Source organism: Saccostrea cucullata, unplaced genomic scaffold, assembly GCF_032062105.1.
Source record: "Saccostrea cucullata isolate Sc308-1 unplaced genomic scaffold, CSIRO_AGI_Scuc_v1 ctg138, whole genome shotgun sequence".
Lineage (NCBI taxonomy): Eukaryota > Metazoa > Mollusca > Bivalvia > Ostreida > Ostreidae > Saccostrea > Saccostrea cuccullata.
Genome location: NW_026935400.1, coordinates 60,666 through 77,766, shown reverse-complemented (window position 1 = coordinate 77,766; position 17,101 = coordinate 60,666). Strand labels below are relative to the sequence as shown.

General features: G+C 34.3%; 2 protein-coding genes across 4 annotated transcripts; one reads left to right on the top strand and one right to left on the bottom strand.

Annotated features, from left to right (window-relative positions):
- The first annotated feature begins 160 nt into the window (after window positions 1-160).
- Window positions 161-5,200, top strand: LOC134242682 (transcription termination factor 3, mitochondrial-like). Its single transcript, XM_062724779.1, has 7 exons — window positions 161-810; window positions 945-1,129; window positions 1,681-1,745; window positions 3,338-3,417; window positions 4,151-4,218; window positions 4,586-4,676; window positions 4,909-5,200. The coding sequence occupies exons 1-7, from the start codon at window positions 192-194 to the stop codon at window positions 5,181-5,183; spliced, it is 1,383 nt and encodes a 460-aa protein (XP_062580763.1). The 5' UTR covers window positions 161-191; the 3' UTR covers window positions 5,184-5,200.
- Window positions 5,201-6,344: 1,144 nt separating this feature from the next.
- On the bottom strand, window positions 6,345-16,738 carry LOC134242681 (cytochrome P450 2C27-like). 3 transcript variants are annotated; one of them, XM_062724778.1, is made up of 4 exons: window positions 16,551-16,738; window positions 8,079-8,597; window positions 7,392-7,835; window positions 6,345-6,843 (listed from the first exon to the last, which is right to left on the bottom strand). In XM_062724778.1, exons 2-4 carry the CDS (start codon window positions 8,491-8,493, stop codon window positions 6,662-6,664), a joined length of 1,041 nt encoding a protein of 346 aa, XP_062580762.1. In that variant the 5' UTR covers window positions 8,494-8,597; window positions 16,551-16,738; the 3' UTR covers window positions 6,345-6,661. The 3 variants fall into 3 exon arrangements, with proteins under 3 accessions (XP_062580762.1, XP_062580760.1, XP_062580761.1); XM_062724776.1 differs by lacking the exon at window positions 16,551-16,738 and adding an exon at window positions 13,055-13,580; XM_062724777.1 differs by lacking the exon at window positions 16,551-16,738 and adding an exon at window positions 13,055-13,577 and having other exon boundaries at window positions 8,448-8,597.
- Window positions 16,739-17,101: the final 363 nt, after the last annotated feature.

Here is a 17,101-nt window from a genome sequence, read left to right as displayed (position 1 = left end):
ATATCAGTAAAGGTCTCTTTTTTTTTGATACATAATTAAATTTAATTAACAAAGGAATTCTAGGTTATTGTATTATGAAAAGTAGCTTGAAATGTATTGGGCATGTAACAACAAAACAATTACATGTATCACTATAAAGTATTACAATACAGTGTAATGTAAATCTAAGCATTTGTGTAATTTCAGAGAAAATGTTTTCCAAGCTAGTTCTCCGACAGAGAAGAGGTGTTAATGCTCCTTGTGTCAGACTAACTGCATTGATCCATAGTGACAGTGGAAATCTATTCACAAAATCTGGTGAACAAAGAGACCCATTTGAAGATTTAGCTAAAACCATAGATACACCTAATGACAGTTTGAAAGTGAAAGACAGTAAAAAAGCTGGTTCTGTAGAGAACATTTTAAAGGAAGACAAGATTTTAAATGAATGTGTTGAAATTATTCACTGTGACAGTAAAGAAAATGAGAATCATCAAAAGGTGACAACAGCTGTTGGGAGCTCTCTTAGTTCCACCATTAACACCAGGAAATTCAATAATTTTTTTCCAAATTCTTCAGTGACTGAGGTACTTAAAGCTGTTAACTCTGATCTAAGATCTTGTAATGCACAGACATTTTCCGAGATCAACACATATCTGGATAAAGTGGACAAACTAGACCCGGATAGTGAGGAATGGGATGTTATGACCTCACTTATAGCCCACCCAGATGAGAACAGAGAAATAAAGTATGACTTGCTACCGAGGGTATCCAGCAGTGTAGGAAGTTACATAGAATATTCAGAGACACTTCAAAAACTTGTAATGCTAGGTAATTATCGTTATTTAGTCCAGAAATGAATTATTGATACCATGTCTGAATGATAAGAAAATATTCAAAATCTTTTAGGATATTTATATCCATGAAACCTGTGTATAATGTTTATAGATATGTTCATTGTTCAGGGGTTGACCTTTCTGCTGTAGAAGAATTCCCATTTATAGCCAACTTCCTAATAAGACAAGATTTCAATAGAGACATTGTGCCAAAGTTGTTGTACTTGAAAGACCTAGGAGTGTATGATCACAATATTGGTCAGGTTCTTACCACTAACCCTTATATTCTGGAGGATCCTATTGATAAACTGCAGGTATAAACTATTGTATTTATTGATATGATTCAAATCCTCAATGATTTTAATATCTGAGGTAACGAGCTTTATACAATGTTGGGAGAGAAAGTGTAGCAAATTATTTTGATTGATAGAATGTCTTGGTAAAGCAGTGTTTAGCACACTGGCTCTTCACTGCTGTGACTTTTATCTGCTCCCTGTAATCAATGTTTTCCTTTACCTATGTGAAGATGCTACGGAAAAAAAATTAATAAAGAATATAATGTGCACATATGCATAAGCCTGGTATGCAATCACATCCTAAATGTCTTCTCAATGTTTTTGTTAAAGTGTTAAATGTAATGTAATTCACCAGATTTTGACAACTGTACACAATCAATTTCAAATTTTAAAGGTAAAGCATCACAGATTTGAAGAGATTTCTCTATCATCACATATTTTAAAGATTTTCACACAAAAATTTTAAAAATCTTATTTAACATATAAAAATATCCTTAAAGTCTGATAAGGCTTAGTATTGATTATCATCATGGCATTTTATGATAGAGCATTATTTTACTAAATTTCAGACCGTGGTGGATTACCTGAAGTCTAAGAGATTTACAGCTGATATGATTGGTAAAATGGTTGTGAGGCATTCCATGTTTTTGATAATGCAAAACAAGCACACAATATGTTGTCAGTCCGTGCAGTTGTGGTAAGAAAATGTTTCAACGCACAGGTACATCCCCAAACATAAACATATATTCAAAACTTGTGCCATGTTTACAAAAACTGTGTACATAACACGAGTGTGCTCGATTTGCTAAACTCTGTACGCAACTCTCAGTTCGGAATGATGATACTTGTGAAGGAGATTTGCTTTCTAACATTTCTACTCTGAATAAAATTATTTTTCTGGATAAAAAGTGACAAGATTGCCACTTTTCCTAAGGATTAAGAATAAGGTAAAAATTTGTGAAAGTGCAAGGATGTGTCAATCAAACCCGCCAAAAAATTTTAAGTTTAAATAACTTTTAAAGGAAATAAGATTTTTAATTAATTTTTGTGTGAAATGCTTTTAAAATATATAAGTCGTAATATTATAGAGAAAATATTGACTTCAAATCTGTGTCCAAGTACCTTTAACAGAATGGAATTACGATCTTCTTACACTTTTTTGATCCTAGAATTAATAGTATTACAGGATTGTATGTTGTATTTTGGTGCAACGATGGACTTCAGTTTTTTAAAGCCTTTGCCTTCAACCATTTGCATTAGCATGTAATCAAACACAACCATATCAACAATCGCACGTGTAATATCATCTGTCTCTTTTCCCGAGAATTTACGGTTTCTTGGAGAATTATCTAATTTATTGAAACATAATTGACCTTAAACGATGTTCAGTGCAAACAGATCATTAAAGAAAACCAAAAATAAGGGTAGAAGACAGCCGAATGTGAGAAAAGCCAGGTAACAGGTGCTTGGTTACGATAATTGCTGTATAAACACTGCCACAGGCGATAACGGTCATATAGAAGCATTGGAAACCCTAATTTGAAATTTCTGTATGAACTTGTTTTAATGCATTATTATAATAAATAAGCTTAGAAATATTCAAAAATATACATCCGAGTAACCGAAGTTTGTTTTGAAGTTAAGTCAATTTGGAATGCTATGAACACTCTGAAATGTGGATTTATTGATATGATTCAAATCCTTTAATGATTTTAATATTTGTTTTATACAATGTTGGGAGAGAAAGTGTAGCAAATTATTTTGATTGATAGAATGTCTTGGTAAAGCAGTGTATATCACACTGGCTCTTCACTGCTGTGACTTTTATCTGCTCCCTGTGATCAATGTTTTCCTTTATACCTATGTGAAGATGCTACGGAAAAAAAAATTAATAAAGAATATAATGTGCACATATGCATAAGCCTGGTATGCATCACATCCTATTGTCTTCTCAATCAAGTATGAAAAGTGTTAAAAGTCACCAGATTTTGACAACTGTACACAACAATTTCTGGTAAAGCATCACCTGAAGAGATCATCATCACATAAAAAGATTTTCCAAAAAGATTTTCCTTTGTTAACAAGCAAAAATATCCTTAAAGTCTGATAAGGCTTAGTATTGATTATCATCATGGCATTTTATGATAGAGCATTATTTTATAAATTTCAAGACTGTGGTGGATTGTTTAAATATACAGCTGATATGATTGGTAAAATGGTTGTGAGGCATTCCATGTTTTTGATAATGGAAGTAGGGCAGATTGATTCCAAGCTGGGGATGCTACAGAAAATGTTTCATCTCACAGGTACATCCTCGAAAGTCATATATTCACTGTAGTTTTCAGGGCTTTATCATGAATACTGGCCTTTATACTAAAGTTGAAAATAGTTAGAGCTTCTGACTATTGTTGCAGAGGTCCTGAGTTTGATTTCCAGTCCAGCTGTACATTCAAATTTATGTTACAATTGGTTCCACAGATCACCCCTAAACTTATAATTAATGGTGAAAGTTCTGTCTTGGGTTAAGGATCTGGGTTGTGTGTCATTTAGGACAAAGAGAGGGGAGTGTAGTAGTTTGCTCTATATGGACTGTGGATATGTGCCTGGGTAGTTTAGTTGTCAGAGCACCTGACCTGACTATTAATGTAGCAATCCCTGGTTTGATATCTGGGCCAATCATAAATTTTCTTCCTTACAATTACAGCACATTACTTTATATAGAGAGAGCATATATGCCAAATGTCACACAGGTATTTTCATTGCTTGTAATCTCATATGTGTGTTTTCTTTTTCAGAAATCATTTTAATTAAATAAACTTGTAAAATTGCATTTTGCAAGGATTTTTGAATTGTTATGAAATCATAAAATGCAAGGATTTTCGAAATGTTATAAAATCATAAAATTGAAGTATTTAGTTTGGAAATGTTCTGTACTTAAAACAGATACTTTTCTTAGAATAGTAGTCAGTGTAATAATTGAAGGAAGATTTGAGAATTATTTATTGTGTTTACATACTAAATTAACATTTATTTTGACAGGTGATCAAGTAAGAGAAATATTTTCCACTCACCCAGTCCTGATTTCACACAATAGAAAGAAAATCCAGGTAAATTATCACATTTATAACATTCTAATACTTAATAGTACTAGTAATAGTACTTTTTTTTTTAATGACCAGTACACTGACCTCAATACAAACAGTTGCATATTTTTTACCCATTCTTTGTATTATGGAGGAAAACAAACTAAGAATTAATTTACGCTCTGTACTGGGTCACAGATTTTCAATATTAATTTGCTGCAGTGTACACTACTTATATTGCATCCAAGACATACAAAAGGCAATCCATGAAATTTATGTAATTTTCTACCTGCTAATTAAAGAGCTATTTTGATTCCACAAAGGTATGATCCCATGGAAGAAAGTACATGTAGAGCATATCCTCAACTTTGCATCCTTTTGTTTATTGTAGGATGTTCACTTTCTCTTGCACAATATATGGGAATTTGAAAAGTCACAAATACGGGCAATATTTCTGAAATGTCCTCTCATTTTTGCAGAAGGTGAGTTCTCATTCATAACTTAAATTGATTGCATGCATACCGGGGTATGTTATGAATAGGTAAATAAGAAAATGTGACCAATAGAAAATGGACTTCAATTTTAGTGAACAAATGCATATTATTTTGTAATATTCATGTCATGTGTGTATTTTTAAGAGTTTAGCCTTATTGTCTCTTAAAAGTTGTTAAAATACAGTTTTCTAAATGTTGCTGATTCTGCTTTTTGAATCAGATGCCAAGAAAGCGGTGCAGTCCAGACTGGAGATACTGCATGCCATGGGAATCACCACTCAGAAACTGTCCGAGTGTCCAGCAGTACTGATGGCCAGTCACCACCAAGTTCGCCGCCGACACGCCTTCCTGAAGGAGATAGGCCGAGCTCACTATGACCCGGAAAAGGCAGGCTACGTGTCTCTGGAATCCCTGGGAATGTATTCTGTTGATAAGTGGTGCTGGAAAATGAACATACCCAAGGAACATTATATGAAATTCCTAAAAACTGAATAAAATCTTAATAAAGCAGATTTCTTTGCTTTTGGCTAATTTGCAGTGGCTATTGTACAAAAAAATAATTTTATGCATCTTTTAAGGTTATAAAGATGCTTTAGGCATTGTTAAAAGATTGTTCTAATTCCTTGTATATTGTTTAATTTGTATACATGTAGTAAAAAACTGACTTTATCACCTGTCCACTTTGTCCCTCAGAGCAGTTCTTGTGTCGCATTTTATCAATATTATTGAAACTTTGTGATAAAGCATGGTGCCAGTAAGTAATAAAAATGAAAATGTGTATGAAATATACTGAGATAATGAATAATATTAAAGCTCAAAAGTCCATTAAACAATGTAAATTAGGTGCAGAGCAAACACTGACCTTTGAAACATCATAGGTGGGATCAGGTGCCATGGAGGAGTTAGTATCCCCTGTCAACATGTTACACTTGAAATGTGCTCCTTTTCGTGATCGGAAAATAACGGAAAAATCTGTCAACAATTCAGTATGTAATTAATAGCTTAACAAATAGTATGAAAAACGTCAGTAACTTACCTAGAAATTGTTCACATTATTATACCTTTGCTGATTTTTCACTGTATAAATGTAAATTGATATATTTTGCTGATTCCCTATAAAAAAGGTGCGTCATTTTGATGAACTGATACATACCTATTCGGAACACCCAGAGAATTCTTTTTCTCATAAAAAATACTGAGATGTTCCAAATAACATGATGAATACTCATAATGAAGTTCAGTTAATGTTTTATGTAATATATCGGTTTAATGAAACAGTTAAAGTATATCATAGAGGGAGTCAACAAGATGCAACTTGTTCTTGGGGAACTGGAATCTTGCTGACTACCTCAATGATATACTTTATCTGTATACTAGAGCATGCTGTAGCGTATCGATTCCACTGAGAGATATAAACCCCATATACAGGTGATAAGGGTATATTGCTGCATAACAGATGTGTCAGACTGTGGCATCTTTCATTTCAAGCTCACCGGAGTATATTTTGTCGACATAAGAATGGAAACAACCATGTTTAAGTGTATAACACCACTTTATAATCTGTTTTAACAATAGAATGTTAAATCAATTGGATAGCTGTAACTACATGCATTTGTATGTATAAATATTTTCTGAAAAAGACTAAAAGACGTAACACTTTTTATTGGTATTTTCGAATACATGTGCTGTAAGGCAAGGAACAAAACACATCATTATAGGAAAGCAAAGGTTAGACATAAGTGGTCGTAACATAAATAAAGTAAATAAATAATGACAGGTTACAAATTGTATTTAATGAATATCAAATATACAGGGAATCGATGGATTATTTGACATTGTTCTGGAAATATTCAATTAAGATTTCTCGTGAAGATGTGTTATACAAACGTTACTAATTATTCAAATACCGGCAAAAGAAAACATTTTAACAATTTCAAGAAATATGGCATCGACAGGCTTCCAAATCGGAAGTGTTATGACCGTCTGATAAATTTCACTTTGTAGGGCTTTGGCATGTAGGTGATGCCCAAATGTCCTTTAAGGGAAGGTAAGTCGCCAGTATCCTCGGGCTGAATCTCAAATTTTTGTAAAATGGCAACCAAATACAAAAATAACTCCATTCTTGCCAAGTTTTCCCCAAGGCAGACTCTTCTTCCTAAATAAAAAAAGATGAGAATAAGGAACAGGTGATTAGTATCCAAAACAACCTTTTTTTAAACAATAAATTTTTGTAAAATATGGCACAGAACACGAAGCCCTAGAAATTTCAAGGGTGAGATCATGTGCCTAAGGGGGGAGTAATCATCCCCTGTTGGTCGGTGACATCCGCCTTTATATTCATCAGGTAGACGGAATAATCCGTCAAAATTGAATATAAAAACAATGGTTTCATTTGGCATGAGTATACTAGTCAAAATACAACTGAATGTATAAAAAATTGCAAATAAGGTCATTTTTATAAATAACGACCAAGGAATTTTCAATTTTCTGACTGTAATCAAGGTTGTTGAAATTTTTGTATCATCAATTTATTTTTCAGTGGCCTGTCTCGTTTTTAGAACATGTTTAGTAGTTTCTTCCCTTCTATTTTTTCGTCACATCAGTAATGCCATCTGTATGACAAAGAAAACTGATGAGGTCGAAAGAACCCAATTCTTGATTTTTCCAAATAAACATCAAAGGTTATCTCTTTTAAAATCCTACCTGTCGAAAATGGAATCATCTTATCCTTTTGTGTCCCCTTGCACTTTCCATCTTCATCTAGAAACCTTTCTGGCTGGAATTTTTGTGGATTGTTGAATATGTTTGGATCTTGTAATGCAGAACCAAGATTGGCCAATACAGTGACACCATTTGGAAACGAGTATCCTCCATATTCAAAATCGCGATTTGGACAATGAGGAACTCCAAGAGGAACTATATTTCCCATTCGCAAAACCTCGAGTACGAAAGCCTCCACATATGGTAATTTCTCCCTGTGCTCTATTTGAGGAACAGCTTCTCCGATGATTTCGTCTATGTGCTTGAGTAGCTTGGTTTGTATATCCGGATGATGTATCAAAAATAGGAAAGCCCAACGTAGTGTCGTCACTGTTGTCTCACTCCCAGCAGCAAAGAGATCCTGGACAGTAACCACGAGCTGTTCGTCTGCATTACAATGGATTATTTTAACAATAGGAATCAAATAATATTATATTAGTAGAATTTACTAACAAAATTTTCTAGAAGACAGAGGTCTTTAAAATCAGATGTGAATTGATAAATATTTAGAAACCTTTAATCTACATAAATTTATATGAAAATAGTTTTCGATATTTTTGTAGAATCACATAACAGAAGATATAGAAAAAATGATGCAAGAGAGACTTTAATTTAACCATATACATGTACCAGTAAAGGCAGTATTGCGTTCCATTTCTTGATTCTGTTGCTCCATTAGAAAAGCATCAATAAAATCATTTATATTGTTCTTGTCAAAACAAAGGCGATGGTTGTCAATTATTTCTTTAATAAAAGATTGAATCTCATCAAGATTTCTTTGAACGGTTTGGCCTTTAAAAATATCAAACGGAACATGTCTTAGTGCCGGGAAAAGGGTCAAAAACGAACTTCCGGTCGTGAGGTGAAAAATTTGGTTTAAAAGGAACAATAAGTGCTTAAATTTTAAGTCGTTGTAATCAAACCGTTTTCCAAATACGATGGAGCAGATGATATTAGCAATGCTGATTGCAAGAGGTTCTTCAATGTCAATGGCTTGACCTTCAAACTTTTCAATGACCTCCAGAAGCCCTCTGACCTCGTCCATGATTTGGTTTTCCAAACATCGTTTCCCGAATCCAAATTTCCTCAATGCATTGAGCGAAAATGTTCTTTGTTCTTTCCAGGATGAACCAGAACTTCCCAAAACTCCTTTAAACAAATAGAATTTATGAAAATTAAAAAAAATTTCTAAGAAGTCCATTCATCAGCATTAGCATATTTTGTTCAATACAACACAAAATATACCTGAAAATACAGGCCATTCAAAATAAGACATTAGAGTTTATAAGACATATAATCTTAGTGAATGGAATTTTTAGATTTAATTTGGAAAATTGCCCCGCATTGGGACGTTATAAAGCAGAAATCTGAAAATTATGTTCAGTAGATATTGAGCAGCAATTAACATTTAGGCTATTATGTTATTTTTTCAAATCAATCGTCCTCATCTTATGGAAAAAATAAGTGTTCAATGATGTCATTACACTTTTTATGATTCGTTTTACAGATACCACGCCTGAGATTCCAATTCACCCTCGATTTCCTGTTCAGGAATGGAATCCAGGTTGCGATCTCTGTTGAACATTAATCAAAACAATATGAGCTGTACTTCTGAAATTTATTTTGCTGTTAAAATGTGTTACTATGAATGTGTATGTAACTTAAACCTTTTTGATCAATTAGACTAAAATAATACAGAAGAAAGACTTCTACAACATGTACAATCCAATATACAGTTTTATATAGGAAATCATTATTGTACAAGACTTTGATTCAATCTAAGCTTATACATGGTTCTTTCTTCGCAAATATGAACAACAGAAGTTTATAAATGTTATTTTTTCTGTCATTGAAATAATTAGTAATAATTTTGCAACATAAAACTCTGACATCAAATTTGCAGCCCATATTGCTTTAATTGGTAAGTCCACAGTGGATCTTACCATTTGCAGAGATATCTGCCAGATTGTTCAATGGAGACAAAGAAGAAAATTGTTGCTTTTTGTCTCTTTACTTAGAAGAGCACCAGGATTTAACTTTTTACAGATTTGAGTGTTCCATTATTCCCTCTATTCCCTTATAAAAGATAAGCGGCGACAACCTTGTTTGGGACTATGTTTGTGACACTTCATTGTGTGATATTTCCTGAAGAGTGATTAAGCGGGGCCAGTTTTAATTGGTCAAGTAATTTCTAGAGGTGATGGGTATATCAAAGCAGACATTGTTATATGAAGGGATTTCAAAATCCTTGCTCCTCGCCCGCCTCGGACCGCATCCAAGGGTGATGTCAAATCAGATGGATGCCCAGAAAAACTGACACATAAGGAAACTATTCTCAGACATGTCATTTAGGATTGGGAAAGAGGCTTTCTGGCACAAAGTAAATTTTAGAGTCTTGTAATGACGTCAAGTCATTTGTCAATTCGACTGCATTAGGCAAGAAGGCTTATTAGAGATACTTACATTGATTTGACAAATGTTTAATAAAAATATAATGAGAATGTTTAGTGATGTGTTCCAGCAATTTTGTTCAGTGTGTATACATCAACAAAGAAACGTCGAGGTATTGGAGGGTGCCTGGGACCTAGTCTTCTATCACCAGGTCTCCACAGAGGTTAATACATTACATATATATACAAGAATGGTTAAAAGTTGATACGCTAGCATCAACCAGCATTTTCATTAAGAACAGTATCCGAGTATTATGGAAAGCCATAGGGGACCCCCAGGGTCAGGGTCTATATATTCTATAGTTTTAACCCTGGCCACCCATGTCCACCCTGGCCTTCCCATGCTTGCATCCTGGACCTCCCAGGGTCAGGGTCTATGTAATCAATAGTTTTAACCCTGGCCACCCATGATTTCTATCCTGGCCGTCCACCCTGGCATTCCCATGCTTGCATCCTGGATCTCCCAGGGTCAGGGTCTATGTAATCTATAGTTTTAACCCTGGCCACCCATGATGTACACCCTGGCATTCCACCCTGGCCTTCCCATGCTTGCATCCTGGACCTCCCAGGGTCAGGGTCTTTTAACCCTGGCCGTCCACCCTAGCCATCCCATGTTTACATCTTTAACCCTGGCCGTCCACCCTAGCCTGGCCAATCCATGTTTGCAGCATGCCAATCCCATGCTAGCCTGGCTTGCGTACCCTGGCTTTCCATATCATATAAAGATGTAAACAGGGTGGACGGCCAGGGTTAAAGATGTAAACATGGGATGGCTAGGGTGGACGGCCAGGGTTAAAAGACCCTAACCCTGGGAGTTCCAGGATGCAAGCATGGGAAGGCCAGGGTGGACGGCCAGGGTGTACATCATGGGTGGCCAGGGTTAAAGCTATAGATCATATAGACCCTGACCCTGGGAGGTCCAGGATGCAAGCATGGGAAGGCCAGGGTGGAATACCAGGGTGTACATCATGGGTGGCCAGGGTTAAAACTATAGATTACTAACAGGGGAAGGCCAGGGTGGACGGCCAGGGTGTACATCAAGGGTGGCCAGGGTTAAAACTATAGAATATATAGACCCTGACCCTGGGGGTACCCTGGGGGTCCCCTGTGGCTTTCCATAGAGTATATATTGTTCCGATATTATAAGAATGTTAAAGCATGGGTAAAAGTAATATATAAATTCACAGGCTGACATTGACTCAACAGCAAACTGAATACCAGGGTATCAACAAAGAATAAAAAACAAGTAATTTTAATTTCATCGCATTATGGATAAAAAAGAATGCTTTTTTCTTATGGGTATAGATTATTCATTATAAGCAAAAACCGATTTTATCAACTCAAATACCGTATCTCCAAATTCAACATTAATTATGTTCCCCAAACGGAGTTAAAAACATATTGTTTTTACTCGGTTTCGTATTATTATTATTATTATTATTATTATTATTATTCTTTTTTTTCTTCTTTGTTCTGGGACTTTTTTTGTCCGCGAGTGTTCTCAAAACTGTTCATGAGCTAAAACCTTTTTAGGGTTAATTGGTGTGTAGTGTAGGTGTGCGGAACGAAGGTCATTTTGCGCGCATACGCATGCACGTGCGTGCGCGTGAAATGAGTGAAATGACGGATATACTTTATATAGCCATAACTTTAACATTTTTTGATGAAATATTTTAAAACTCATTTAATAAGGATATATTAATAGTGTAGATAATTTGACACTGTCAAATTAGCACGAACTCACGCGCATGCACGTGCGCTTCGCTCTGATTGGCTGCAACAAAAATCTCAATATCTTTTCTGTTTTTTGACGAAATGCTATGAAATTTAAGATAAAGGCATACTTTAGGATGTACTACAATATGATATATAACAATTGTCATGTAAACACGCGCATGCACGTGCGCTGCAATCTGATTGGCTTAAACTTTAAATATAACTCCCTTGTTTTTCAACGAAACAGTATGGGATTTAGAACATAGACAAACATAATGGACTCCTACAAGGAGGTATGGTCGTCATGCACATGCATGCACGTGCATGCACGTGTGCTTTGCTGTGATTCGTCGAAACAAAAATCGCAATATCTTTTTTTAATTTTTGACGAAATGCTTTAAAATTTTAAACATAATCATGTATTAGGATGTCTTACAATATGATATATAACAGTTGTCGTGAAAACATGCGCATACACGTGCGCTGCAATCTGATTGGCTTAAACTTAAAATGGCTATAACTTCCTCGTTTTTCACCCAAACAGGATGGGATTTAGAACATAGACTCCTACAAGAAGATACAGTCGACATGCACACGCATGCACGTGCGTGCACGTGAAATGAGTAAAATTACAAATACACTAGATTAAAACGTATTTTTTATTACTTTTGGATAAAACGCTGTAATTTCTAGTATATATAGTGTAGACAAGATGATATGGTCATTACGCACATGCATTCAAATGCGCATGCGTGCAATGCATAAATTTGAATTTACTGAATATACTTCTGGGAAAACATTGTTATAGTCTAAAAGGCATAGAGTTCGTCTTATTTAATGAAGCTTACAGGGAATAAGGCACCAAAAGGGAGTTGGGGAGCGTTTGGGGAACATCTGTAACGGTTCCCGTTACAATTAGCCCTAGTTTGTAATTGGTGTAAATTGTAGTGGCATAAATCAAAATTTAGGATATTTTCGCAAATTTAGTTTTTTTTTACGGATATCGCACACTGGATTATATTATTTTATGCGAATATATAAAACATCATTTAATCTGAAAGATTATTTTTGGGGAGAAGGACAGCAAAATTTCGTTAAAAAAGAACAAAAAACCCCAAAAAAACAAAACAAAACAAAACAAAAAACAAAAAACAAACGAAACAAAAAACAAAAATCAACATACATGACATATGTACTGGATCTTTGTTTTCATTCGTTTTAATAGAAGGCAGTAGAGGCTTGAATAGTTATCATGGTTCATAAACGTTTGCACATAAAGCAAGGCTTGCAGCGGATATTAAAATTTACCTCGGACGTGTTGATGTGGATACGCGATGTTCAAGCATTTTGCTCATTAGAATATTTTGTTTTAAATTACAACACGTTATGTGTGAATTCCGCATGTCATGTATTACACAGGACACTCAATAGAAAACTTACCTTTTCCTTTACTGAAAAAGTCCTTCAATATACCTGCTGGGCGGTCGGAAAACACGTCACCATGTTTCATGAATAAATTATAAATATGATCATGGCCATTGACAATAATAACCGTCTTGTGGAAAATCTTGAGGCTGAAAATATCGCCATACTTTTTTCTAAACTTTCTGAAGGCTACTATAGAGTCCTCGGGAGCGAATTGCCCAACATTACCAATAAGAGGAAAGCAAGGAGGCGAAGGCGGCAGGTTAATCCTCCCCCCAGCAAAAAACCACCAAGTTAAAAAAAGGAACGAAAAAACACAGAGTATTGCAGTTATCATTGTGCTGAATATTGATAACTCTGATCGTAAACACTCATTTTTATATTTAGTACGATGTCCTAAAATTCAGCCTTTCTCAATATATATGGGGCATCTGATCTCAAATTGTACTTTTTATGACAAAATGACACTTTGATGTCTGTGCAATAGGTAAGAGAAATTATATCATTCACAGTAAAATCTAATGTAATATCAGTTTCAGATTGCCATTCACAAACTACTTTATGTGTAGGTCATCGTCGGATATCCTCGGGTGATCTCGATCGTCTTTTAAAAGGCGAACCACCCGTTGGTATCCGAAGATGTTTGTGGGCTATATTCTCGTTGATTCATTTAAAATTTGATGCAAAGCTGAATAGATTGAGTTGGACTGAAATCGTATTATTCCTTTTAATTACTGAAGGATACCTTTCGTAAAACTGTGTTAAAAGGTACATGTATGTTTTGGGATTGACACTATTAATGCTTTATGGTATTTACTTAACAGGTCTAGGAGGCCTCCATTTTTATTATGCACCCGGATCGATATAACAATCCGGGCGTATATTGTTTTTGTCCTGTCTGTATGTCTGTTTATCTGTTTGTTGTCAACTTTAATCTTCCCCATAACTTTTTAATCATGAAAGATAGAGACTTCATATTTGGTTTGAATACTCCACTAATGAAGTTCCTTCAAATGACACCAAGGTCAATGACCTTGTGACCTTGACTGTGAACTACATGTATATGCTAAAAATAGCTTTTTCGAACTTTCGCCATAAAGTTTGAATCATGAGAGATAGAGACCTTATATTTAGTATGCTTACTGTACAAGTAAAGATCTTTCAAATGATTTCAAGGTCGAAGACCTTGTGACCTCGACTAGGATCTATATGCTAAAATTAGTTTTTTTTTCGAACATTTGCAATAACTTTTGAACCATGAAAGATAGAGATTTCATATTTGGTATGATTACACCACTAATGAAGTTAAAAGACATCAAGGTCAATGACCTTGTGACCTTTACTGTGACCTACATATACATGCTAAAATAGCTTTTTCGATCTTTCGCCATTACTTTTGATGCATAAAAGATAGAGATTTCATATTTGGTAAGCATACTCCTGTAATTAAGTTTTTTTCAAATGACACCAAGGTCAATGAACTTGTGACCTTGACTGTGACCTCTATGCTTAAAATAATTTTTTCTACTTTTGTTGCCGCCGGGCGCATAGTGTTTCACAAACACATGTTGTTAGAGGATAGATGTTATCCTATAAAAATAGAGGATACGGGCGTCACCACCCACCGGACTTTTCAAAACGAGGGGCAATTAATCAAACAATAAATGTTACAGTAACTCTTGCATTTATCCCTTTTTGAAACGTACGCTCATTTTTCAACCAAAACAAATAAAAGGTTAAATTTCAATGAATTATTTATAAATCTAGATACTAAATAAATATTACATTTATTAAACATCCTCGACTCCCTGTTAGTTGAGTATGTAACATTTTCAAGGAGACTTCTTAACAGACTAGTTCAAGTGATTGCATTATATCAGTTTTAGAAAGTGTGAAATGGATTTTCAGATGCTATTTTGACACTGAACACCTTTTACGTTAGTACAGAGAAGGAAGTATTCTTATTATATAGGATAACTTTTGTGCGCATAAGATACGAGTATTTCATAGGAGAATAAAATGCACAAAAAGTTACATGTACCAATTGGATTTTGATTAGTTTGGATCATGATTTTTAAAATCTACAGTTTACAGTCAACAATGCTACAGTACATTTAATATGACACTTTTGCACTAATACTTGTGTCTTTATCAAAAATCACATCTTCGAAGTTTCCCCTTCAATGTTTCTATCCAAATAAATCAAGGGACAAAAAAAATTGGATTATTTATAAACAGACAATCTAAAATTGTGACTTGGAAAATTTTCTAATTGCTTCACATAATCAATTATTTGACCTTTCTGCATTCACAAAATGTGATTTTTCTGGCATTGAAATTTAAGAAGCAAAAAAAAAATTATTTTAAAATTTTAAATATTTGATGAATTTAAGCAGCTTGATCTAAGTTTTCTTATACATTCAGAAAAGATAAACAAAAGTAAGGGTATATGATGTAAATTTTAAGATATTACTAAACAGTGTTGGTTTTATGCTAAAACTGGCTTAATTTTTTTCCTGGACCTTTAAAATACTGTATATTAATTATATCACACAATATAATAAAAGAATTCATAAGAAATTATTAGATATATACGTATTTAAGACCCAGTATAAAAAAATAAATAGGCAACACGTACCTCCAAAACATCGGAGGTGGGATCACATGCCATGGAGGAGTGAGCAACCCCTGTCACAGGTCACACCCATTGTATGCTCTTTGTCATGATCGGGAAATAATGGAAAATTCGTCGTCAATGCAGATTGTAAATAATGGACAAACAATTAGTATGAAAACGTTAGGTCAGCATTTGACTCCATGATAATCAATAGGTATCAAGCTCATTGCACCGGGATAAATCGTATTGACACAAGAATGGAAATATAACCATTGTTAATTGACAATACTTCGTCGATAGATCTAAATGTCGAGTTGAAGGCCACACTCAACAGTACTGTATATATTTAAAAAAGGGAAAAATTGATTATTTCCTTCTTATAAACTTCCGCCACAAAATAGAGTTCCTGACGTAATCCTATTTGAATGCACTTTAAATGAAGTTTTTTCATCAGATATAGTTTAATTTGCATTATAAAATCCAGATGTAATGTAAGAAATGATACAGATTTTTGGAAATAAAGGTTCAGATAAAAATCTGCTCAAAAGCACAGGATCGCACCTCCTTAAGAAAGCCATACGAAATTCATATATTAAATGAACCTACAGAGTATTACGCATTTCAACAACGAGATCACACTAGAAATGACTTCATTATTCTTTATATAAAACTGTTATAATTAAGCATGTTTTGTTAAAATTAAATTTCTTCTTAAAACTCATCTCCACTACTGTACTTTGTACCGAAAGTAAATGTTTCTTACCGATATAAATATGTGAATATTTATCATCAAAACCCTCTGAATAGTGATTGATTGTTGTTTTATATCCTTTGCTGAAATTTTAAATCATGTCAGACGTCACAATACACCTTTGATAGTCTTCAAATTTTGACCTTTACTCGGCGTCCAGGGCCATTGAGCAGAGAGGGTTCTTCATCTTTTCTACGTCCAATTTGACAAAGGGGCCTCGGATTCTAAACTCTCATTCAAGGGATCCGCAGCGTTCACATAAGTACTGAGTGCATAATGAAAGAAAATTTATTTTTTTGTTGTTTCGTGTTTACGTATTAAATTTAACGCAAAAATCGCGCAAGTTACTTTTCAATCGCGATGATCCTACCACCAGGCTTCCGCAACAGGCACTCGTTATAGCAGGACCTACTATAAAAGAATAACAAGAACGATTCTGCAACAAATATACATTTTAAAAATTATCAGTAATCAGGATATACATTGTATATTGTACGACCTTGTAAACATTAATGAGAAAAAAAGAGAAGCAACCAGCGCTATCTCTACATTCCAAGACCTGTGAAAATACAATGTGCAAGTAAATGATTAAAGTAAACAGTATATCATTATTTTTTTTAGATCAAATAAGCAAAATGAATGTGAAGATTCTTCCTATTATATATCAATGTATTTTTATTAATAAGATAGGGAA